Source organism: Schistocerca piceifrons, chromosome 1 (genome assembly GCF_021461385.2).
Source record: "Schistocerca piceifrons isolate TAMUIC-IGC-003096 chromosome 1, iqSchPice1.1, whole genome shotgun sequence".
NCBI lineage: Eukaryota > Metazoa > Arthropoda > Insecta > Orthoptera > Acrididae > Schistocerca > Schistocerca piceifrons.
Window position 1 is genome coordinate 887,369,002 of NC_060138.1, and position 26,581 is coordinate 887,395,582.

The following is a 26,581-nucleotide window of genomic DNA, read 5'->3' on the forward strand; positions in this document are numbered from 1 at the left end:
GTGTTTAGGGTCAAAAGCCGATACTGAAAGTACATTGTCTTGGATGGTAAGGCCAAACAAATCAAAGGCATCAAAACTGAATATTTTCTCACTGTCTCTTGATCTCAACACAATAAAATTCACCTTCCTAGTGTAAGATTTGTAAGTGGCAGGCAAACTACACTGTCCAAGCACTGGAAATTCCTGCCTGTTGTAAGCAGTGAGGAGCTTGCTAGATTTAGAAAGGCATGGTGAGCCTAACTGCTTGTACATGGCATGATTAAGCAAGGTTACTGAGGCACCTTTGTTTAACTGAAAGTTCATACAATGGCCAGCAGTTCATAAAGAGACAAATAGTTTGTTAGAACGTCATTGCACAGCACTAGGGCAAGAAGGAGGCACAACCTTAATCTTACTTTTGTCAGAACCTGTTGTAGGTTTGGAAAATACAACATTCACTGCATGTGCATGAGTCTGTTTTTTTCTAGGAGTCGACAAAACTGGCGTTTTCGTGCCATTGCAAACAAACTGCTTGGATATGGCCTTTTTTTCTACATGTACAACATGTTGCATTACACGATGGACTATCCTCTCTTTTATGGTGAGCAAAACATCTAGGGCAAGACTTGACAAAATGCACAGGTCTGTTTACCTGTCTACCTGACTGTCCATGCGGTTGTGTATGTGCTAGGTGTTGTGGCTGCTTGGTGCGGTTGCGAGCAAGGGCTGACTCAACCCTACAAACTGGGGCCTGATCAAACTAATCGGCTGCTATAGCACCCAAATCATATTGCTCTATTATTTGCAGTACTTGAGGAAGTGATGGATCAGAGTACTTTAGGATCTGTTCCTGTATTCTACTATTGGGGACATTGAATGTTATTGCATCTCTAATCAATAAATCACTGGAAAAGTTGCCACAGCTACACTTAAATTTACACTTCCTAGTCATGCCTGTTAATGCTGTGTACAACTGATGGTACGTCTGTTCCGGATTTTTCTACAAGCGAAAAAACTGATATCTGGCTGCAGCTACTTGGAGTTGCTGGTACTGAGTTAATGCAGCGATTACTTCACCATAACTAAGTTCATCAGGAGATGCAGTAGGGACCCCGCAGTTGAAAGAAAGTATTGTAGCTTTACAGTACCTTGAACTCAATGAAGTTCACAAAGTGTTTGGAAGTGTGTCAGGTATTCAAACCATTCTCTCTGATGTCAAAAATTGCCAGAACGGCGGTATGCTGTCGGCCGCACTTATTGGGCTGGTTGGGTTGTCTGTCACGCGCCCGACACAGCTTCTGTAGCCAGGAGTTGTTGTACCATTGTTAGTAGGGCAGCAATTTGTTGTAGCCCAAGTAATATGCCTATGACTTTCAGATTTCTGGAAATCTGTCCTTTAAACTTGTCATAGTTCAAATTTAATTACAATTGTTTCATGTTATCATATGTTTCTTTCATGCAAGGTGCATACCCAATTGGAAATGGTAAAATATTGCCATTATGCAGTAGCAGACACTTCAAACTTACTTTGGAGGAGTCGATGAATAACCTCCACTGATCACTTTTATAATTAATGCCCATAGCTATCAATAGTCCTGTGCATCACTACAAAAAACAAGTCCTTTTTCACTTTTGAAAAATGGAAGGAATGGCAAATTTACAGTCACATTTACTGCCTTATCATGATGATTCCACTGTTGTAATCTTGACGCCAGCAGTTCAGCTTTACCTTTTGGCAATTCCGGATCCCACACTAGGACATTAAGTTCACACTTTGTTATTTTGTGAATCTCTGTACATTCACCATTACACACAAAATCAAGATCTTTCGAAGAACTGGTTTTTGAAGGTGATGGTGTAGTACTAGTTTCACTACTGCCCTCGTCACTGTCAAATCAAGTGGCCTCCATGAGGCACTGGTCGCATGGCAGACGGTATGTTAGAATATGTCAGGGAAGACTTCTTAGAAATACCATTAACATAGTTGTCATACAAAACTATGTCATTCATTGTCAACCATTGATGGTTCTTGACAGATCGTGGGTATAGCAAAGCCCATGGAAGACCTTTTATGTTCCAACCATGAATGGAGACTTGAGACACAAGTTATGCGACATACATGAGGAGCCCAGGGCCTTTCTCGGTCCCTTATTACAAGCCTAAGTACTGTCTTTTTGCCTTCCTAGTATGTGGGGTTATTGGCCTCCTTTGTGATTTCAGTGTAGCCTGTCTGCAGATGTAGCAAAAATTGTCAGCACTGTTGATGCATTTGCAAGGCATATTGAATCACAGGAATTACGATGACCACACACACACTAACTACACTCTAGAATCCCCATCCCCTTCCCCTTCCCCTTCCCCTCCACTTTCCCCCTTCCCCCCTCCGCTGCCCCTTCCCCCTTCCCCTTCCTCTTCCCCTTCCCCTTCCCCTACAACTTCCTGCTACGAGCTCAGGCTAAAAATAGCTCCCAAATACAGCTATTGCTGCATGAAACTTCATTATTCTGTCTGTCATCAGTGGGATTTTGAAGCCTATATGGGAAGGGATTGACAGTGAATGCTCATAAGATATATTATAGTTAAATCCACCCTACTTTAACTTGGATGTGAGAGCTAATTCGAGTTTTTGATTTTCATTTTCGTTGCCAGTGTGGTTGATATAGTTAACGAACATTTATTTTATCTTAGTTATATTTTCGTTGTTGGCTAGTGTTATTAAATTATGCTCTGTGATAGTTCTACAAGGTTGTTTCCAGAATGAATTTTCCACTCTGTAGTGGAGTGTGTGTGCTTATCTGAAACTTCCTGGAAGATTAAAACTGTGTGACAGCCCAGGACTCAATCACAAGACCTTTGCCGTTAATGGGCAAGTGCTGTTTGAGTTGAGTTACATGAGCAGGACTCATGACCTGTACTCATGCCTTTACTTCCAACAGTAACTGATTTCCTACTTCCAAACCTCACAGAAGTTCTCCTGCGAAACTTGCAGGAAACTTAAAAGAAAGGATATTGTGGAGTTGTGGCTTATCCACAGCCTGGAGGATGCTCCCACAATGAATTTTTATCTGTGAGTGGAATGTGCGCTGATATGAAACTTGCTGGAAGATAATAACAGTGTGCCGAACTGGGACCCTGAATCCTGGACCTTTGCCTTTTGCAGGCAAGTACTCTACCATATGACCTACCAAAACATGACTCGCAACTCATCCTCACAGCTTTACTTCTACCAGTATGTCATTTCCTACTTTCCAAACTTCATGGCAATTCTTCTGCTACTCTTTCAACTTTCATGCGAGAACTTCTCTGAAGTTTGGAAGGTAGGAGATGAGGTACTTGTGGAAGTAAAACTATGAGGAGGATGGGTTGAGAGTCACGCTCTGGTAGCTCAGTTGGTAGAGAGCACTTGCCCACAAAAGACAAAGGTCCTGGCCTCAAGTCCTGATCTGGCACACAGTTTTAATAAGCCACAAAGTTTCTGCTAGGTTGCTTTCCCTTCCGTTCCTTTTCCCGAGTCCATGTCCTCCTCCTACTACTTTTCCTTCTCTCTTCCTTTTCTTACTGCTAAATTCCAGTCCACCATCAATTTTAGCCTCCTGTAACTGTCAGGATAATTTCCTTTACACCCTCATACATCCTCTCAGTGTCTTTATCTTCAGAGATAGTAGGCATATACTCGTATACTAATATGGTGGACATAATCTTCATATGTAGCTTTGCTGCGATAATGTGTTTACTGTGTTCATAGGAGCTTACCCACCTTCATATTTTCTTATTCATTATTAGGCCTGCTTGTGCATTATCCCTGTTTCATATTGTATTTAGAACCCTGTACTCACCTGACTACTAGTCTTATTCTTTCTGCCTCCACTTCACTAATTCCCTCTGTATCTAACATCAACCTACCTGTAAGATGATTAACCTGATTTTTTGCGGTATTTCCTTCTCTCTCTGTCTCCTTGGTAGTACATGTGTACACAACACCTCAGTTTTGGTTTTACTTTTCCATACATTTATTATTCTATTTTTGAGATGATGAACGGTTTCTCAACTTCATAAGATGAATTGTGCTCAAATCAGGTTAGCACTCACTAACAAACAAGAATCCAGTGGCAGAATTCATCAGATAAATTGTGATGTTATTGAAGCACAGTTTTTAGAAGCACTGTCCAAGAATCAGTAGTACCTCTAACAAGTCATTAAGCTGAAATGATAAACTGTGGCACGTAATTCAGTTCCTGTTTGCATTATAGCTGTCTGACAGTAACCCATCAGATAAAAGTGCTCTGTAACACTTCACTTAATTCAGCCCTCAGTGAAGGCCGCCATGCTCAACAATCTCGTGTTCCAGTGACATCTGTATTTTGGCAGCCAGGTTGCACATAGCTGTTACATGAGGGATTACTGGGAACAGACTTGAAATAGGTATTGCTCATGTAGTTGCTCAATTGAGATTGATTTTTTGGGTGCTGTCCCACTATTTAAATACTGGTGTATGAACAGATTTTTGTTTTGGGAACTACACAATCATTTGAGAAACTGTTAGGTTAGATTTTGCTATTCATGACAGTCTAAAAATATTGATAAAAATTTTGTTTGTGAAATATAAGCAAGCAGTAACTGCTTCTGAACTTTACTGTTGATTATCTCGTAAGTTAGTTAGTTCTGTGAACTATGTTACTGAAATGTCACCGAGCGAGGTGGTGCAGTGGTTAGCACACTGGACTCGCATTCGGGAGGACGACGGTTCAATCCCGTCTCCAGCCATCCTGATTTAGGTTTTCCGTGATTTCCCTAAATCGTTTCAGGCACATGCCGGGATGGTTCCTTTGAAAGGGCATGGCCGATTTCCTTCCCAATCCTTCCCTGCCCCGAGCTTGCGCTCCGTCTCTAATGACCTCGTTGTTGACGGGACGTTAAACACTAACCACCACCACCACTGAAATGTCGGAATGTTAGTCTTTATAAGGAGTGGTATCATTAAGCCCATACATATGCATTAAGTCACAGGATATTTGCTGAGTCATACTACGGTAAAAGGTACAGCTATCTGTATGTTTTGATTATGAACACTTCCATGAAAACTACATACATTAGTAGTATCAGCACATTAAATATAATAACCCGATCAGTGTATTTCAATGAAATTCAGTCTGCATAATGTTTTGAAATATTTATGTATGTACCTCATGTAAATTATGTAAATATCTGTATCCAGATGGGATAAATATCCGGGAAAAGGGTTATCAAAAGTTGAAGCAATAACATACAGAGTAATTACAACTTGGTGTGTCTCATATCCATTTCCCTAAATACTGAATGAAGAGCTCTAATATTCCACACTCCAGCATACAGAACATCAGTTTGTGTTTCTTCATGAACCGTGGCTCAAGTTATAAAGAATAGTTGGCCATGCACTGGATATGTACCCAGGAGAATAGTTCATAATGGGAGGGACCATCCAGGGTATAAAGTCACTGTAAAGAAACTTCTAAAGAAACAGAGAGTAGTGCATAAAGGTGTAATACAAAGCTTAGGACTATAGATGGAGATATGTTGAATGAAACATGTTTGGCTGTCAAGAGAGCAATGCATGAAGCCTTCAATGAATACCATATTGTCAAATGATCTTTCACAAAACCCAAAGAAATTCTGGGTTTATATAAAGGCTGTTAGTTGTACCAAAGTTAGTGTCCAGTCCCTAACAAAAGAGTCAGGAACTGAAATTGAGGGTAGTAAAGAAAAAGCTGAAATGCTTAACTCTGTTTTCAAATGTTCTTTTGCAAAGGTAGAGCTAGGAGAATTGCCCCAATTTAACCCTTGTACCACTGAAAAGATGATTGAAATCAGTACTAGTGTTGATGGTGTTGAGAAACAGCTGAAATTGTTAAAACTGAACAAAGTTCCAGGGCCCGAAGGAATCCAAGTCAGATTCTATACTGAATTTGTGGCTTAGTTAGCACCACATCTAACTATAATCTGTCGTAGATCCTTCAGACAAAAAAACCATGCCCAGTAGTTGGAAGAAAGCACAGATCACATCCGTCTACAAGAAGGGTGATAGAAGTGATCCACAAAACTACTGCCCAATATCCCTGATATTGATTAGTTGTAGAATCTTAGAACATATTCTGAGCTGAAACCTAATGAGGTATCTTGAACACAATGACTTCATCCTTGCCGACCAGCATGGTTTCTGAAAACATCAATCATGTGAAACCCAACTCTCACTTTTCTTACATGACGTACTGAAAGCTTTGGATCAGGGCAGGCAGCTAGATGCAGTATTTATTCTTCTCCTGTTCTAAGGCATCATCAGTGGGATCTATAATGATACAGTTTTGTTAGTTTTAGGTTATTAAACAGTTCCCTTCACGATTTTTTTGTAAAAAAAAGTAATTACTTATGATTTGCTGATCTGCGTTTCCTCACATCTGGTCGGGAGGTCGTACTACTACTTTTATCACTGCCATATAATCACATCCTTGTGTTCTCACCTTCTCACTCTTTTTCTGTGGTGGGCTATTGTTCTTTTGTCACTCGATACAACTATTTTGTCGTACACTGTTTTTCACAATATAAATATTGCAACTCCATTATGTGTTTCATCTTCTTTGGTTTGTTTACCTATTTGTTGCCAACCTAACGAAGTATATGTTCGAGACATACTGTGTGTGTGTTTGTGTGTGTGTGTGTGTGTGAGAGAGAGAGAGAGAGAGAGAGAGAGAGAGAGAGGGAGGGGGGTGGGATAGAGCCGACGAGTCTTTTTTTTTTGGGGGGGGGGGGGAGGGGGGGAGGTGGGTGTACTAGCTGTTAGCGGGTGGTTGAAAACTGTGATGACAGTTGATTTGACTTTTTGTTTCAATATTCGGTGTAGGGGTTCATGGATGAGTGAGTGTAAAGCTGCTGGGTTCTATTATTATTATATTGGACAGTATTATTATAGTAATACTTTTTGCGAACATTATTCTATTATTTTATCTGTTAGTGTAAACAATGAATTGCTTGGCATGTGTACTTGGTCATTCAACAGGATTTTCCCCTCTGCTTTGATTTTCTGTATGTGGTAATTTTCTTGTATGGTTAGGAGGTGTCTTTTATTGTTGATTCTAATTATTTTCATGTCATCTTCTCTAGTGGTTGGTTTGTGGTCATTTTCTCTTAGGTGTTCTGCAAATGTGGAGTGGTTTGTCCCATATTTCCAGGCTCTCATGTGTTCTTTGTATCTGACATCAAATGTTCTCTTTTTTTTTGCCCTATGTATGTACCTTCACAAGTGTTACACTGTAGCTGTTATATACCTGCTTTCTGGTATATATCTCTGTTTTTTGTCAGTTTTGGGGTGTATTTTTGTATAGAATTATCTGTTGAGTATGCTATGTTTATTCCTTGTCTTTTGAAAATGTTGGTGATTTTGTGGGTGAGTTTGTGTTTGTATGTCATTGTGTACCATCTTGTGCTTTCTTTCATCTTTTTCTGACTATCCTGTGTTGTTGTTATGGGAGTGTGTGTTTGTGTTTGGTTCTGTTGTGTTGTTGTCTGTGGTTTGGAGCTTTCTGCTTTTATTTTACTTATAATTTTGTAGTTTGGCTTTGTGACTGTGTTATTATTGTAACCATTATTTTGTGCTACCTGCATTATTATGTCCAGTTCTTTTTGGTAGCTTTCTTTGGTGAGTGGTACTGTGTTGAGTCTATGGAGAATGTGTTGAAGTGCTGCTTGCTTTTGTGCTTGTGGGTGGTTCGAGGATTGGGGAATGATAATGTCTGTTGCTGTGGGTTTACGGTAAATTTCAAACATATGCTTATTGTTTTGTTTTTTGATTGTTATATCCATAAAGTTAATTTGGTTGTTCTGTTCTCTTTCAGTTGTGAATTTTATGTTTTTATGTATCTTGTTGTTGTCAGTATGTAATTTTTCAATTTTTGTTTGTGGTTCATCTATTAAGCAAAGGATGTCATCCATATTCCTGAACCAATATAGCATGTTGTATTCTTTTGCTACTATTTTTGTGAAAATGATCTGTTCAATGTGGTTTACAAAAATATTTGCTAAGGTACCTGAAACTGGGGACCCCATTGGTAATCCATCTTCTTGTAAATAAAATTCATTATTGAATTGGAAGTAATTTTGTTCTGTTATGAGCTTTATTAGTGTGCATATTTCCTCTATCTGTTCTTCAGGGAGTTGACTATAAGTTTTCAGGTTCTTATCTATAATTTCTATAGTTTTTGGTACTAGTATGTTGGAATCCATGTTTTCTATGTCTAATGAGTGGAGTGTTGCTGAGTCTGGGATTTTTATATCTTTTATTTGTTGTATTAGCTGTGTAGTGTTTTTAATGGTTCTGTCTCCTTGTACTTTGAAATTTTCAGAAAGTAATTTTAACATGTATCCTGCAAGCTTGTAAATAGGGGATTTTCTGAAATGCAGTATTGGCCTCACAGGAAGATTCGGTTTGTGGATTTTTGGTTGGCTTCGGAGGACCCGTGCAGTGGGACTGATCTGTGTCAACTTCCTTTTGTCTGTGTTATCCAGTGTGATGTCAATGTATTTCAGAGCATTTTTTACTTTTGTCTGGAATCTGTTTGTTTGGTCTGATTTTAATTTTGTAATACTATTTTGTGAGATGAATTCTTGTGTTTTTTCAGTGTATTGTTCTTTGTCTATCAGTACTACTGTGTTCCCTTTGTCTGCTTTTGAAATGATAACTTTTTCATTTTGAAGTTTTATCCTAAGTTTTCTGAGTGCTGCAGATTCTGTGTTTTTGTTGTTTTTGTGTTGTTGTGTTTTTATACTGGTTATTATATTCTGGATTTCTTTTTTTACTAGTTCCCTAGTTAATCCAATGTTGAAACAGCTGTTTTCATTCCTATCTTCCTTTGTCAAAACACATTTGCAAAAAGTATTAATATAATAATACTGTCCAGTATAATAATAGAACCCAACATCTTTACACTCACTCATCCATGAACCCCTCCACCGAATATTGAAACGAAAAGTCAGTTCAGCTGTCACCACAGTTTTCAACCACTCGCTAACTGCTAGTACACCTGCCTCCCCTCCCCGCCTCCGCCTCCCCCTCCCCCCTCCCCCCCAAAAAAGATTCACACACACACACACACACACACACACACACACACACACACACACACACAGTATAAACATCATAAATAGAAGTTATCTCGAATATATACTTCGTTAGGTTGGCAACAAATAGGTAAACATACCAAAGAAGATGAAACACGTAATGGAGTCGCAATATTTACATTGTGAAAAACAGTGTACGGCAAAATAGTTGTATTGAGTGACAAAAGAACAATAGCCCACCACCAAAAAAAAAAAAAAAAAAAAAAAAAAAAAAAAAAAAAAAAAAAAAAAAAAAAAAAAAAAAAGAGTGAGAAGGTGAGAACACAAGGATGTGATTATATGGCAGTGATAAAAGTGGTAGTGCGACCTCCAGACCAGATGTGAGGAAAGGCAGATCAGCAAATCATAAGTAATTACTTTTTTTTATAAAAAAATTGTGAAGGGAACTGTTTAATAATCTAAAACTAACAAAACTGTATGAATTTCCTGCTACTGTAATAACTCAATATTGGTAAGTTCTTAGTGGAATTAAAAAAATGGAAAGACCAAAGAAAACAATTGACATTTTATTTCAGATGTCGAGTAGTACAGAGGCTCATAAACGAGATTGAACTAATAATTAAGTTTTTGGAAAACATCATTCCTCTGTTTATCATCTCATGCCTTTGTATGAGGTCAAGCACATGGTCCAATTCCACCCACATGCTTTTCCCATGACGTTTTACGTGACGTCATTAGTTTACATTGCAAATGATGTAAGTGGCCTGTTGCTAAATGTTTAATGTGGTTGTCTTACTTACTATGGTAATCTTTGATGTTTGTAAGGTTTGCTGTTTATTTCAAATATGTTGTTACGTACATTGGTGTGGTTTGGGTGGAACCTGGGAGCATAGCTTAAACAACTGATAGATATACTAGTAGTGATTTTTCTATTTTTTATTTATACTGAGAGTGAAATATGTTGTTTATTTGACTGTTTTTGTAAGGAGACAAGTTTGTTGAGTGTGAAGGTTAGTAGGAATCTAAGTGCATAACCACATGGTAATGAGGGAAATGAGTAGTGATGTTACTGATAATTTTTGTTTATACAAATATTTTTGAACATGATGTCGTTGAGGCACTGGGTGTATGATATTGATTGCTCTTTTAGGGGTCGTGTTGTTGTTACTGGTGTCACTCTTGTGGTGGATGTTTGTTTTTGTGAAGTGGTTTGTAGTAATAATCTAGTTGAATTGGATTGAATCTTTGGTATTTATTGGTTATTTATTTGTTAGCAGTTCTGAAATATTAGTTTTCATTTGTACTGCAACTCAGATTTTTTAAAAGTTTTTTTAAAGTTCTCTCCCATCTTCTTCTTTTCTTTGATCCTGGCTGAATTACATGATCATTATCGACCTATGATTATGGCGTATGGAAATAGTGGCACACACATCACTGGCAATTCTAGTAAATTATAACTACTGAAAGATTATATCTGACCATCTATAGTGGCGATAAAATAGTGGATGTAGATGCATGTAATGTCATCCACATACATGACTCTGGCATGAATTTGATCTTGGGTATTAAAATTGTACACAAAGGGTATAAAGTAACATTTAAAATGAGAAGTGGTTTCATGTATGATGCAGAATGTGACTAATTGCTGTAGCATAACTTAATAATGGCATTTGTTGCTTGAATGTGATCGATATGGAAGAATGCTACTACACATGAGGCAGTGGATTTGTATGGCATCACAGTTTAAGACATACAAATCAAAAAAGTATGCCGAAGTTGGCAAAGGTTTCATTGAGATTAAATGACAACATGGTGGTAAAGGATCCCCTTAAGTTGTGCATCAAGAGAAAACAATCATGTCTTCCATTGAAAACTAGCAAACAGTCTTCTTAAAATATCTTGCACTTTGTTCATTCTGATTTATGTGGACCAATGGAGACATCGTCTATTGATGGAATGCGTTATTTTCTCACATTTATTGATGCTTTATCAAGATACAAGTTCCTCTTTTTTGAAGAAAAAGTCTGGGGTCATGTAGATATTTAAAAACTTCAAAGTCATGGTGGAAAAGCAGATAGACGGAAGTATCAAGAAGCTGCAGTCTAACAGTGGAAATGAATACGCCAATGATGACCTACAAAGATTTCTGAATTCTGAAGATACCATCCACCAGCTTACTATAATATACAGTCTGCAGCTGTTGTTGAGAGAGCTAATCAAACTTGGGTTGAAAAAGCTCATACCCTGATGTTTGATGCCAACTTACCAAAGGAGCACTGGACTGAAACTTTGTCTACAGCTGCATACCTATCAAATCATTCTGACTGAAGCTGTGTCTACAGCTGTATACCTATCAAATCATTCTCCTTCCTCCAAACATGGAGATAAAACATCACAGGAGAAAGCCTTCTTTATCACACTTGAGAATTTTTTGCTGCAATGCAATGGTTAACATTCTGAAACCTAATCAAGAAGTGACAGAACTTGACATTCATGGGATATTGCTGGGCAACAAAAGGTTATTGATTCATCAGTAGCAAGACTTGTTTGATAACTGCCAGAAGGTATGTAAATTTTCCAGAGAGTGAGACTTTTCCAAGTTAAAAGATGGGAGAACCTAAGATAGCCAATATCTTAGGATTGGAACAAGAAGCATTTCTTCATGACATCAATACTTTACATACTGAAGAAGAAATTAAATCAGAAGACAGTGATAAAGAAGCCTTTTATGGTTTTGACAATGATGCAATGGAAACTGAAGCTCTAGATGAGTAACTTGAGAATTAAAATATGGGTCCTATAGTTCTACAAGGGGTTGCACTTCGAAGGTCAAGCAGGGAACCAAAACCCAAGGAATGGTCTGACTTCCAAATGAAGACATTGATGCCAATGAGGTCTTGGAAGGGATAAATAAGAAAGAATGGAAAAAGGCAACGCAGAAAGAATTCTCATCTCTAGTTTGTAGTAATACATTTGAAGAGGTTTTGCTAACCAAATGACAAAAACCTCTCCAGATTAAGTAACAACTAAAGATAAAGCCTAGGACTAGCAGTACACCAGAAACATTTATTGTATGCCAAGTGGTAAAAGGGTGCTCTTAAGTGATAGGTGTCAGTTCTCAGGAAACCTTCACAGTGGTGGTCAAACGTTGGTTAGCAATTAGATATGTCTTGTCTGTGGCAGATCGGCTTTGTTGATATCACCACTCCTTATCTCGATGGAGACTGAAATGAAAAAGTTTGTGTCATTCCACCAGAAAATTTTGGAGCTCCTGGAAAGGTATGGAGGTTGAAGAAAGCTGTTTATGGACTTAAACAAGTTGATGGAACTGAAATCAAAAAATTGATGATATGTTAAAAAAACATAAATTGACCAGCTAAACCTCTGATCCCTGTATCTATTTTCATAGGATGGAGGACACCAAGCTAGTCATCCTAGCTTTATATGTGAATGCTATGTTGTTATTCTCAAGTGATAGAAGTGCTCTGAATTACATAAACATTCTTTGAAGGAGATTTTTTGAGATATAAGATTTAGGACAAGGGAGCCGGTGTTTAGATGTGAAAATTACATGAAATTGTGAAAAAGGAAAGATTTGGATCTGACAGGAATCCTATGGAAGAAAAGTTCTGGAGAAATTTGGAATGAGTGAAGCCAGGCCAATGTCATTATCACTTGAATTTGGGTTGGAATTTGAGACAGTGGAATCAGCTGCCATCAGTGTACCTTATCAGGAGGCAGTAGGAAGTCTTCTATATTTATCCCAAATCTACAGGCCTGACATGTGTTTTGCTCAGAATGTCCTTATCAGATGTAATCACTGTTTTAAAAAAAGGTCCATTGGTTGTCAGTTAAAAGATATTTAAAGGGAACCATGGGAAATAAGCCAGAACTTTTTGGAGGTGGCAGTAGAGAAGCAATGGCCTTCAGTGATGCAGATGGGAAAATAAAGTCAATTACAGATACTCTGCTACTGTTTTGTGCATTAAAATGCAAAATTCTTACTGTGGTCTTGTATAAAACAAAAAATTATTGCATCGCTTGTGAAGCTGGATATATTTCTTTGGCATCAACTGTGAAATTTACTGTGGTTCAGACAACATGTCTGAGGTAGATCCAAGTAGTGTCATAGAGTGACTTAAAGTATATTGTGATGATAAAGGAGCCCTTGAGTTGGCCAAGAATCTAGTGATAAATTCTAGATCCAAGCATATAGATATAAAATATCATTTTGTAAGGTAGGCATTACTAATATTGAACATCTGCCTTCTGGAGAAATGCTAGCTGATGCTTTTATGAAACCCCTAACCCCAAAGACATGAAACATGTGTAAGAAACTTGTGTTATGATGTAAGTGAACAAGTAACTGTACATTTGAACTTCATATTGTCAACTTAAGGGAGCGTGTTAGGATATGCAAATAGATTTTGATAACTTTCTATTTACTACTTGTTACTGTTACACAGTGTCTGCCAAGAATTCATGTATGTGTAGTCATAGTAATGCACATACTGATTTTCATTTAATAAAATGTTATTTCACAAAGTTTTCATAATTAATTATATTAAAAATGCTCAACAGATTGTGTAGTTGCCATTTGTCCTCACATCTTGTGACCTGAGGATTTAGTGAAATATATGAATTATGTTATATGGTTGCTGAATTACTAAAACAGTCAAAATCATTACGAGCTATACACAACCATAGTAAGAGTAAAACAACAATGGCCACTGACTTGTCATTAACAATGAAGATCTTACTTAAACAATTTGTTTAAATCATTCTAATTTCATATAATGATGTGGTAATATGATCAGCTACAAACATTACATGCAACTACGTACATGCATTTTATTATTATCACAAGTAATTATTTTTTTATACAAATGAATGTCACTCACCATGTTACAAATATTAACAGTCTAGTTTTGCTGACTAATTTTGTGAAATTTCTTAGTTATTAGAGTTATGCTGTCCTGATGACTTTACACAACCTTACTTGCCACCTTGCTTGTTTTGAGACACACTACATTTGATTACAGATGGAGCGGTAAGAATAAGTAAAAGAAACAAAGGCAAGAAGGAATCAAGTAACAAAACTGTACATGTTTGCTGTATAAAAATAGTAATCCTGTATGTTTACATTTTAAACAGATGTTAGTGATTTATAAAAACAACACACAGTAGGGCAATACCCTAACCCCTCCCCATTTTTACACACACACACACACACACACACACACACACAAATGAAGCATATGCCACAGCCTGTAATATCAACATTACAACTTATAACTTTGTTTCATTATAAAAAAGTCTTTTTAATATCAACAGGACACGTTATTTTCACTGTTTCCTTTGCTACCCCATCTGTATTTGTGCTTGTAAAGAAATGTTTTATAGCTATTACATGAAACGTAATTTCTTATCAGTAACATGATATTATTTAATTTTAACAAGAGGCACACAATTCTGTAATCATGGGCTATTACACAGAATCAAGAATTATTTGTTCAGTTATATATCAAATGAATTTATCAGTGTCCCCGTATGAGTGGTCCTCTGTTTGTGTGTCATGAGTCACTGTTGTTACCTAATTGAGCCAATCAACTCAGTGGGCTTTTGTGTGGGCTGCAGCCGTTAGGCAGTTCAGTACACTCCAAGAAGGCCACATGCACTGGACAGTTGCTTTTATTTGTGTTGTTCCTCTTCCATTCATATTTGGATGTTTTCTTGTTTATGAATGATTTACATAAATAGAAAGAATTCACTTCAAAAGTTTTGTTCCACATTAAAAGAAAGTAGGATATTGGAGCCAGTGTTTATGCTAATACTTTATTTTTAGGTCACTGATACTGAGATAAGTTGTAGATAATGGAAACAATGCTGGTAAACTATGAAATTAACTTTTCTGATGTTAACTATCTTGATTTTTTGGGTTGGAGTGTGACAGTTATGAAAAGTTACTTTCTGTAGCAGAAACTGAAGTTTTTTTATACTTTTTTCAGTTGATATTACACTTGCAGTATTTTATCATTGGGTAAAATATTAACTTATGGACATGGTTGCATTTAAACATTTTTCATGAACCTAACATTGTTGACTAGTTTTCTTGGTGACACCACTGGATATGTGCTCCATAACTTTACCAGTATCTGAAATTAATTTGCTCAACTGAACAGTGTCTGTAATAAAATAATTGAGGGCCAAATTATTTCCAAGACTTTCCACTCAAACACTCTACAGTCTTGGTTAGATCTAGCAAAAGAAATTTCTAATGTGGCGTCAAATGATTTTGCGCCTGCAAGCTAAGTCACGCCGTTTATCAACTCGATGGAATGAATACAGAGCTCGCAGGAGGTACTTACTTCGTGAAAAACGGAGACGGAAAGCAGAAGAGGTATAACCATTTGAATGTAGATTTAATGACTGGTAACAATGTGGATTTGGTTTGTTGTCCATAAACTGATAGTACTAATCTACTATAACCTGTAATTAGAATTTTTAATCATGTATAGTTAAAAATTGACTTAAGAATGAAATCCTTTCCAGATTTTTTTTTTCTTAGCTATACTTGTATCTTATGAGAGGCAATAATATGAATTTTGTACATTGAATTATTTTTTTATATTAGCTGGTGGCTGTTTAGGGAAATATTTTTTGTTCTGCACAGGCAATGATGCTTAATCAGCAGATGTTACAGAAGAAATTTGCAGAAAACCAAAAAGTCCGTGGTGTTTTATGTGATGGTGCTGACCCTGAGTTAGATCGCTATCTTGAAGATGAGAGAATTGCTCTTTTCTTGCAAAATGAAGAGTTTATGGCAGAATTACGTTGGAACAAAGACTTTCTTTCTACATTAGAGAAGGGTAAGCCTCAAGTGTAACTTTTTAATGAGTCTTCTATTTGCTCAGAAACTGAAGCTGTAAATGCAAAATTGATGTTTGTGGCATAAGTGCTATGTGTGTTTCTTTAAAGTAACTTTTATTAAGGCTTTTGATTGCAATGTCTTGGAGAACGATAATGTGTGGCCAGTATGTTGTTACATAATAGTAAATGAAACATAATTGAATACTGAAATTGCCCCAAGTTATATATGCCTTATGTTGTTTACATAACATCTTTTTGTATACACTCATTTAACATTCACTAGTTAGAAACTGTAGTTGGCATACTAAGCTCACAATCTATCCCACATAAACATATGACGTCTGAAGATAGATCCATCAGAATGGTGTAGAATAGGTAGGAGGATTGCTATTTATTTAAACACGAGAAAAGTTGAAGAATAATGTGACTAGACTTCTGATCTGGAGTATAATGCAGATCGGTGGAGTATGAGATTCTGAAAGTTACATGTGCAGTGTGGATTTATAGTGTAAATGATGTACACAGGTGGAGCTCAAGGGTTACCAATTATGGTAAACCCCGGGTATGATTTTGTCATGACAGTGAAACATAATGGTTTTCAGAGGACAGGGTTCTTGGCTTAACGGTATAGATCACAAGGATTCCAAAACACACATTAGCAAGTGACTTTAGAAAAATTGCTGCACCTTTGCTGTGTTAGGTTTACTCATGGAGGTGGGACATTCAGAGGGTCTTGAGGGGTTACTGGAACATTGAAATCAGTGAAGACAATATAATTTAGGATTCATCACTATTCATCAAATACAGAAGCAGCTGAACAATGAACAGGTGTGTAAAAAGAGGTTGAAAGTATAACAATGAATAGAAACAGGCTAGACCCCTCATGGCACATATGAAATGAGTATAACATTGGTAAACATGATTATCTTTTTCAGAAAATTATTTGACAACATTCCTACCCTGAAGCTATGACTTTGTTCCCATTTTTTTGTTTATAAACAGAATATTTACAAAGTAAGTCCACAACTTTAAAAAATATTTATTGAATTCTTCTATCAGATTTTATAATTGTTTTTAATTTTTCAGTTAAACTTAATAAAAAAATTAAGTCTAATTGAGGTTTCATAATGAACATCTTATTCAGTATAATAGTGTTAAAAGATATTTTCAGTCTCTGGACCTTATTTGCACATCATGTTGTTAATGAAAGACAACAATTGATGAAATTTTTTGTGGTTCTCCTTCATACATTGGCCGTATGTGCTATTAAAAATGCTTTGGTGTTACTATATCTCAATTAAAATTACTTTGTGATTGACATTTCAGTGATTCAAGTGATAGGGAGTGGGCATCAGCCAATCATAGCTGTTTCTTGGGCTCCACATGATCGGTTTGTTGCCTGTTTTGTGGGCACAAGCCTTGCCAGGTGAAATGGCCTGTAGGAGTTGGGAGAGAGTCAGGCGGGGAGGAAGGACCTTAAATAAGCACTAATTTTTGCATGTTTAGTTGCGCTAGTGTGCAAATGTTTTTACGCAAATAAGGCAAAACTGGATCTACTGCTGAAGTTAGTACTATTGTAAACATTTAGTTTCTGCACAAAACTATTAAAAATAACAATGTCAGATTCACAATCTTTATCAACCAATCATAAAAAAATTCAATTCTTTCACAACTTAGAGTCTCACATCATAGCTTGCCTTTAGTGGTCATAGTTATTATGATGCTTTGGAACCTACAGGAGTTAATTTGGAGAACTTACTGTGAAAAATTTGGCCCCATGATTTTTTACGTTCACTGGAATCTGGGTCATACATTACTGTAAGCCAAATGCAGCTACCATAATGAAATGGTTTTTAAGGGTGGAACGAAAGCTGTCTCTCACTATAAAGTGGAGTAAATCTAATTTACATATTCTTAGTATGCTACTGTGTGCCACAATCAAAGTTGTTTCCATACACTAAGCTGAATTCATTTGTGTTTTTTGTGTTTCTGTTTCTTTAGCAGTTTACCAGATCATTCACAGCTGCAGTCTAAGTTGGCCGAACAGTTGCATTGTACTGTACACAGATAATTTATTACTTTGTGACTGAACTGTAAGTCTTTTACTGTTATTCACCAATAACTAGTGATTATGGTATTTTACACATTGCTGACCATACAGCAGCAGCAGCACTCATCACTGCCCTCCCTACTACCTACAAAGACATGGCAACAGACAGTAAGCAGATAACCCGTTTCTACTTGATGCATGTCCAACTATCGCACCAAGTGAGCATGTGACATGTTGTGTACGAGTGTGCAATCCCGCTCCCCTCCACTGCCATCTGTTAATCACAAAGTAATTTTAAACAGAGAAATAGTGTTAATGTTAATAGTTACTTGGCACATCATATTTTGTTGTGCAGGTCTTAAATAGGTAAGCAACCATTATGTTGAGGGTGATTATTGTTACTGTGGAAGGCTTTGGTCAAACCTGTAATAATAAAGATAATCATCCTCAAATATTTTTAAAAAGCTGCCCTAATTATCACAGCTAATTTCAAATGTTAAAAAAAAATTATATTGTAGGCAATCTGCATTTAGTGGATTTTTTCATCTCTCATAAAACAATTTGTAAAGTTTAATTTATGTATGTTTCTTGTCTCTCTTTGTGTCATGTCATCATGATGTTAAATCACAGCCTTCATTACAGAGTCAATTTCCCTCCACCCTATACGTTTGGCAGCTTTTCTATTAATCTCAGAGTAGTCCCAGTTTTTTATTTTTTATTTTATTTTATTTCTTTTTTAAAGAAGCAGCCTTGTCTCTGGTTCTGAAGGCTTCAGTTTGTTAAATTCTGGCCTCATTGTCTGCTCTGTCTGGAAGGAATTTCTTCTTTTTTTTTTTTGCATTCATTTAGTTGCATTATGCATAGGAGTGCATTTTATTTATAGACATGTGTTTATTTTTTATGGAATTAACAGTTCCATATGAGACCTACCATATAATAGTGCCAGTTAACGAAGTGAGTGGTTATTGTTCATTTTTATTACCCCTGTAGATTTTTCCCACAAAAGATGTCATGGTGATTTAAGGGCAGAGGAGGTAGGGGTATACTTTTATCAAATTGAGACAGTTTGCATTGGGAGGGGAGGATGGGGAGATCTTAAGGATCATCCATGAAATTGAAAACTATACACATCAGGGTTTGAAACAACTTGCACTAACCCATGCAGTCTTTCCTATGTGAATGTGCACCACTCATACCATCAAAGTTACTACTTGCCACACTCAAGTAGTGGAGGCATTGTCAGACTGTTTTTTGTACCTGTCCCATGTTCGACTGCTTCTGTAGATGGTGAGCAATGATCTGTCCTCTTATATGTAATTGTCTCCATCTTGGATTTACCATTAATGCATGAAGAGAGCATCAGGATATAATTGGAATGCACATTTAATATAGCATGATTGCCTAATATAAATTGACAGATTTAACTATCTTCTAATATTGCTCTTGGGCCCACAATTTGGCATAGCTAGCAGCATACGGCACATTATGCACAGTGTTTGCTTAAGTCAGTTTATAAAAAGTGTAGGGTGTAATGTAAATACAACTCAATAAAGTTGATAATGAGAACTGCAGGACAGTGTAATTAGAAACTATATTACGTTAATTAAAAAAAATTTACATCATAATTGAAGTATAATTCCCAAAACATGTACTGGAAAGACAATTAAAAGTGACTTGTTACAGTTATTTGTGTATTTCAACTGATAGCCATAAAAACCTCAGTTAGGCTTAACTTAAAATGCTTGCATTTCAGATAAATCCTTTCAGCTGGACAATGGTAAGAACTACTGCAAGAGCCACTGTACAGCCACTAGTCTTAAGTTGGTGACTATACTTTTGTGTTCATGTCCATAGATACTGAAGAGTGTGCTCCACATTAATGGTTTTCTCAAGGATGGCCATGTATCTGAATTGATGTTTGTATTTGTAATAATATATTTCTTAGCTGTAAATACCTGCTTTGGTAGTAGTATTCACCCCTTCACTTCTAGTAAACATCTACTGCCTCCCATAACTACATACCAAAGATAACAGAACTACTTTACTTAAGTAAATGTAGTGTCCTCATTCTTTATCTCCATTTTCCTTTAATGAATCTGTAACCAAGTGAGATCTAATGGTGGGTACCTCTTCACTAATGACTTTATTTATTTATTTCTCTTTCTTGGTTTATATGGTTTATTCGATGTGAACTAAGTCTCTCCCCCAAAAATTCATTAGACGCATTTTCTTAGGTACCTCAGCAGTTGCTTGTTACTTCATTTATGCTATGTGTATGTGGAGTCAGCCCAAACAAATAGTGCTCCATGTTTCACCCGAAACACAGTGTTTACAGAAAGCATCAGGTTTTTTCCTGTTATAAAATGTTATTGTTTTTTTATAGTAGTTTTGTGTACACATTTGATAGAGCAATCTAATTAGACTAGTCTAGTATTTGATGTAAGAATATGTATTAACAGGTACTGGAATCTGAGCTTCTGGTCTGTCCCTTAAGACCTGGCCAACAACATGATATGGATCTCTAATTTCCATTCTTTTCTGTACCTTCCACTCATCTTCACAAAGCTATAAAACACTCTGAGCTCATTCTGTGTGTTACCCCTCCATTTTGTCTGACGTAGTTCAAATGGCTCTAGACACTACAGGACTTATCATCTGAGGTCATCAGTTCCCTAGACTTAGAACTACTTAAACCTAACTAACCTAAGGACGTCACACACATCTATGCCCGAGGCAGGATTCAAACCTGCAACCATAGCAGCAGTGCGGTTTTGGACTGAAGCGTCTAGAACCGCTCTGCTATAGCGGCTGGATCTGACGTAGTCCTTCAAGATTTATGTTGTTGTATCTTGTCTCATATTTTATTTCTTCCAACTTTCCCCATTTCCATTACATATTTACAAAAAATTGGACCACTGTAGACAAAATGGCAGAAAATTTAACCATTTTGCAATAGCAGGAGAGAAACTGGACTAGTGTGATACATCAGACAGAGAAAGTGAGTAATTGATATAGAAAATGCAGAATATCGTCTCTTGCTTTCTATGACCCATGTGTAAAGTTTATAAATTCAGTAGTTTCTGCTGAACCCAACCATGAAATTTAGGGAAATGCGTACTAACATTGTGTAATCGACTGTGAGAGTAACAAAATGACTGGCCTTACTGCATATAGAGTGCACAGTAATCAAAATAGTTTTAATATTCAGAAAATAGTGAAAGATATGGAGTCTTATATCAGAAAAAATGCCCAATAAATTTGTGGAGTGTGAGTCTTGAATGAAAGAATTGAACTTTAATATTGAATATCTCTCCTCCCCCCCCCCTTCCCCCCCTCCCACCCCCCCCCCTCTCTCTCTCTCTCTCTCTCTCTCTCTCTCTCTCTCTCTGTGTGTGTGTGTGTGTGTGTGTGTGTGTGTGAGTAGGAGGGGGGGCGCACACGCAAATATGCATATTTGTCTCTCAAGAAACATTTGTGATTCCTTGACATTGGATATTTACGATTAAGTACAGACTATAAAAGCCCTGTGCATGAGTGTAGAGGTTCAACAGCAGTTTCCAACAATGGAAGGTGAGTGGTGTTATTTAGTGCAGAGGTGCGACAGTTCGACACTTCGCAGAGGCAACCTCTGGCAGTGACGGCTGATTGGTAATTTCATAGTTCGAAATTGCATGTGTGCAGACATCAGTCTAGTGTTATTACATTAATAGGAGGCAAGCTTATCATGTAAATAACTAGGGGTCGGAAGCTTCTTACGAGGAAAATGAACTATATCGTTTCCATAAGAATTGAACAATAGAAAATCCTGGATGGAATGTAACAGTACCAAGAAAAGGATAGTTGCTTCTCACCATTTAGTGAGATGCTGAGTTGCAGATAGGCACAACAAAAAGACTGTCAGGAAGTAACTTTCAGCCAGTAAGGCCTTCGTTGGAAGTAAGCAACACACACACACACACACACACACACACACACACACACACACACACACACACACACACACACACAGCCTCTTACCCACAACCTACAACCTACCGTCCTATATAAAAGATACCAACCATTTCCTACACTGTCTCTCCACAGTTTTACCACATGGTGCTCTGCTCGTCACTGTTGATGCCACCTCCCTTTACACTAACAATCCTAATACCCATGGCTTTACCACTGTTGAACACTACCTTCCCCCACACCTAATGGATTCCAAACCAACTACCTCATTCCTAGTTACCATGACCAACTACATCCTCACCCACAATTACTTCTCCTTTGAAGACTTTCAGTACAAACAAATCCGGGGTACAACTATGGGTATCCATATGGCACCATCCTATATTCATGAGCGATCTAGAGAAATCTACATCTACATCTACATCTACATCCATACTCCGCAAGCCACCTGACGGTGTGTGGCAGAGGATACCTTGAGTACCTCTATCGGTTCTCCCTTCTATTCCAATCTCGTATTGTTCGTGGAAAGAAAGATTGTTGCTATGCCTCTGTGTGGGCTCTAATCTCTCTGATTTTATCCTCATGGTCTCTTCACGAGATATACGTCGGAGGGAGCAATATACTGCTTGACTCCTCGGTGAAGACATGTTCTCGAAACTTCAAAAAAAGTCTGTACTGAGCTACTGAGTGTCTCTCCTGCAGAGTCTTCCGCTGGAGTTTATCTATCATCTCTGTAATGCTTTCGCAATTACTAAATGATCCTGTAATGAAGCGCACTGCTCTCCATTGGATTTTCTCTATCACTTCTATCAACCCTATCTGGTACGGATCCTACATCGGTGAGCAGTATTCAAGCAGTGGGCGAACAAGTGTACTGTAACCTACTTCCTTTGTTTTTGGACTGCATTTCCTTAGGATTCTTCCAATGAATCTCAGTCTGGCATCTGCTTTACCTACAATTAATTTTATATGGTCATTCCATTGTAAATCATTCCTAATGCCTGTTGTTGTTGTTGTTGTTGTTGTTGTGGTCTTCAGTTCTGAGACTGGTTTGATGCAGCTCTCCATGCTACTTTATCCTGTGCAAGCCTCTTCATCTCCCAGTATCTACTGCAACCTACATCCTTCTGAATCTGCTTAGTGTATTCATCTCTTGGTCTCCTCCTACAATTTTTACCCTCCACACTGCCCTCCAATGCTAAACTGGTGATCCCTTGATGCCTCAGAACATGTCCTACCAACCGATCCCTTCTTCTAGTCAAGCTGTGCCACAAACTTCTCTTCTCCCCAATCCTATTCAACACTTCCTCATTAGTTATGTGATCTACCCATCTAATCTTCAGCATTCTTCTGTAGCACCACATTTCGAAAGATTCTATTCTCTTTTTGTCCAAAATACTTATCGTCCATGTTTCACTTCCATACATGGCTACACTCCATACAAATACTTTAAGAATAGACTTCCTGATATTTAAATCTATACTCGATGTTAACAAATTTCTCTTCTTCAGAAATGCTTTCCTTGCCATTGCTAGTCTACATTTTATATCCTCTCTACTTTGACCATCATCAGTTATTTTGCTCCCCAAATAGCAAAACTCCTTTACTACTTTAAGTGTCTCATTTCCTAATCTAATTCCCTCAGCATCACCCGACTTAATTAGACTACATTCCATTATCCTCGTTTTGCTTTTGTTGATGTTCATCTTATATCCTCCTTTCGAAACACTATCCATACTGTTCAACTGCTCTTCCAAGTCCTTTGCTGTCTCTGACAGAATTACAATGTCATCGGCGAACCTCAAAGTTTTTATTTTTTCTCCATGGATTTCAATACCTACTCAGAATTTTTCTTTTGTTTCCTTTACTGCTTGCTCAATATACAGATTGAATAACATCGGGGAGAGGCTACAACCCTGTCTCACTCCCTTCCCAACCACTGCTTCCCTTTCATGTCCCTCGACTCTTATAACTGCAATCTGGTTTCTGTACAAATTGTAAATAGCTTTTCGCTCCCTGTATTTTACCCCTGCCACCTTTAGAATTTGAAAGAGAGTATTCCAGTCAACATTGTCAAAAGCTTTCTCAAAGTCTACAAATGCTAGAAATGTAGGTTTGCCTTTCCTTAATCTAGCTTCTAAGATAAGTCGTAGGGTCAGTATTGCCTCACGCGTTCCGATATTTCTACGGAATCCAAACTGATCTTCTCCGAGGTCGGCTTCTACAAGTTTTTCCATTCGTCTGTAAAGAATTTACGTTAGTATTTTGCAGCCGTGACTTATTAAACTGACAGTTCGGTAATTTTCACATCTGCCAACACCTGCTTTCTTTGGGATTGGAATTATTATATTCTTCTTGAAGTCTGAGGGTATTTCGCCTGTTTCATACATCTTGCTCACCAGATGGTAGAGTTTTGTCAGGACTGGCTCTCCCAAGGCTGTCAGTAGTGCTAATGGAATGTTGTCTACTCCCGGGGCTTTGTTTCGACTCAGGTCTTTCAGTGCTCTGTCGAACTCTTCACGCAGTATCATATCTCCCATTTCATCTTCATCTACATCCTCTTCCATTTCCAAAAAATTGTCCTCAAGTACATCGCCCTTGTATAGACCCTCTATATACTCCTTCCACCTTTCTGCTTTCCCTTCTTTGCTTAGAACTGGGTTTCCATCTGAGCTCTTGATATTCATACAAGTCGTTCTCTTATCTCCAAAGGTCTCTCTAATTTTCCTGTAGGCAGTATCTATCTGACCCCTAGTGAGATAAGCCTATACATCCTTACATTTGTCCTCTAGCCATCCCTGCTTAGCCATTTTGCACTTCCTGTCGATCTCATTTTTGAGACGTTTGTATTCCTTTTTGTCTGCTTCATTTACTGCATTTTTATATGTTCTCCTTTCATCAATTCAATATTTCTTCTGTTACCCAAGGATTTCTACTAGCCCTCGTCTTTTTTCCTACTTGATCCTCTGCTGCCTTCACTACTTCATCTCTCAAGGCTACTCATTCTTCTTCTACTGTATGTCTTTCCCCCATTCTTGTCAATTGTTCTCTTATGCTCTCCCTGAAACTCTCTACAACCTCTGGTTCTATCAGTTTATCCAGGTTCCATCTCCTTAAATTCCCACCTTTTTGCAGTTTCTTCAGTTTTAATCTACAGTTCATAACCAATAGATTGTGGTCAGAGTCCACATCTGCCCCTGGAAATGTCTTACAATTTAAAACCTGATTCCTAAGTCTCTGTCTTACCATTATATAATCTATCTGATACCTTTTAGTATCTCCGGGATTCTTCCATGCATACAACCCTCTTTTATGATTCATGAACCAAGTGTTGGTTATGATTAAGTTGTGCTCTGTGCAAAATTCTACCAGGCAGCTTCCTCTTTCGTTTCTTAGCCCCAATCCATATTCACCTACTACGTTTCCTTCTCTCCCTTTTCCTACTGACGAATTCCAGTCACCCATGACTATTAAATTTTCGTCTCCCTTCACTATCTGAATAATTTCTTTTATTTCATCATACATTTCTTCAATTTCTTCGTCATCTGCAGAGCTAGGTGGCATATGAACTTGTACTACTGTGGTAGGCGTGGGCTTCGTATCTATCTTGGCCACAATAATGTGTTCACTATGCTGTTTGTAGTAGCTTACCTGCATTCCTATTTTCCTATTCATTATTAAACCTACTCCTGCATTACCCCTATTTGATTTTGTGTTTATAACCCTGTAGTCACCTGACCAGAAGTCTTGTTCCTGCTGCCACCAAACTTCACTAATTCCCAATATATCTAACTTTAACCTATCCATTTCCCTTTTTAAATTTTCTAACCTACCTGCCTGATTAAGGGATCTGACATTCCACGCTCCGATCCGTAGAACGCCAGTTTTCTTTCTCCTGATAACGATATCCTCTTGAGTAGTCCCCGCCCGGAGATCCGAATGGGGGACTATTTTACCTCCGGAATATTTTACCCAAGAGGACGCCATCATCATTTAACCATACAGTACAGCTGCATGCCCTTGAGAAGAATTACGGCTGAAGTTTCCCTTTGCTTTCAGCCGTTCGCAGTATCAGCACAGCAAGGCCGTTTTTGTTAGTGTTGCAGGGCCAGATCAGTCAATCATCCAGACTGTTGCCCCTGCAACTACTGAAAAGGCTGCTGCCCCTCTTCAGGAACCACACGTTTGTCTGGCCTCTCAACAGATACCCCTCCATTGTGGTAGCACCTACGGTACGGCTATCTGTATCGCTGAGGCACGCAAGCCTCCCCATGAACGGCAAGGTCCATGGTTCATGGGGGGGGGGGGGGGGGGGGGGCCCTAATGCCTACTCCCAGATAATTTGTGGAATTAACTGCTTCCGGTCGCTCAGGTGCTATATTGTAGCTAAATGATAAAGGATCTTTCTTTCTATGTATTCGTAGCACATTACACTTGTCTACATTGAGATTCAATTGTCATTCCGTGCACCATGTGTCAATTCGTTGCAGATCCTCCTGCATTGCAGTACAATTTTCCACTGTTACAAACTCTGGATGTACTACAGAATCATCCGCAAAAAGCCTCAGTGAACTTCCGATGTTATCCACAAGGTCATTTATATATATTGTGAATAGCGACAGTCCTACGACACTCTCTTGCGGCGCA

At 37.8% G+C, this 26,581-nt stretch overlaps 1 protein-coding gene and 1 non-coding gene across 3 annotated transcripts in view; both read left to right on the plus strand.

Annotated features, from left to right (window-relative positions):
- Window positions 1-26,581, plus strand: part of LOC124716854 (CUE domain-containing protein 1) — a 216,809-nt gene that overhangs the window by 51,608 nt on the left and 138,620 nt on the right. For both annotated transcript variants that reach the window (XM_047243416.1, XM_047243410.1), the window contains exon 5: window positions 15,740-15,935. In XM_047243416.1, coding sequence (XP_047099372.1) covers window positions 15,740-15,935 — 196 coding nt within the window. The remainder of the gene's footprint in view (window positions 1-15,739; window positions 15,936-26,581) is intronic.
- On the plus strand, window positions 4,671-4,743 carry Trnaa-cgc. The gene has a single exon. It is a non-coding gene; the product is annotated as a tRNA-Ala (tRNA).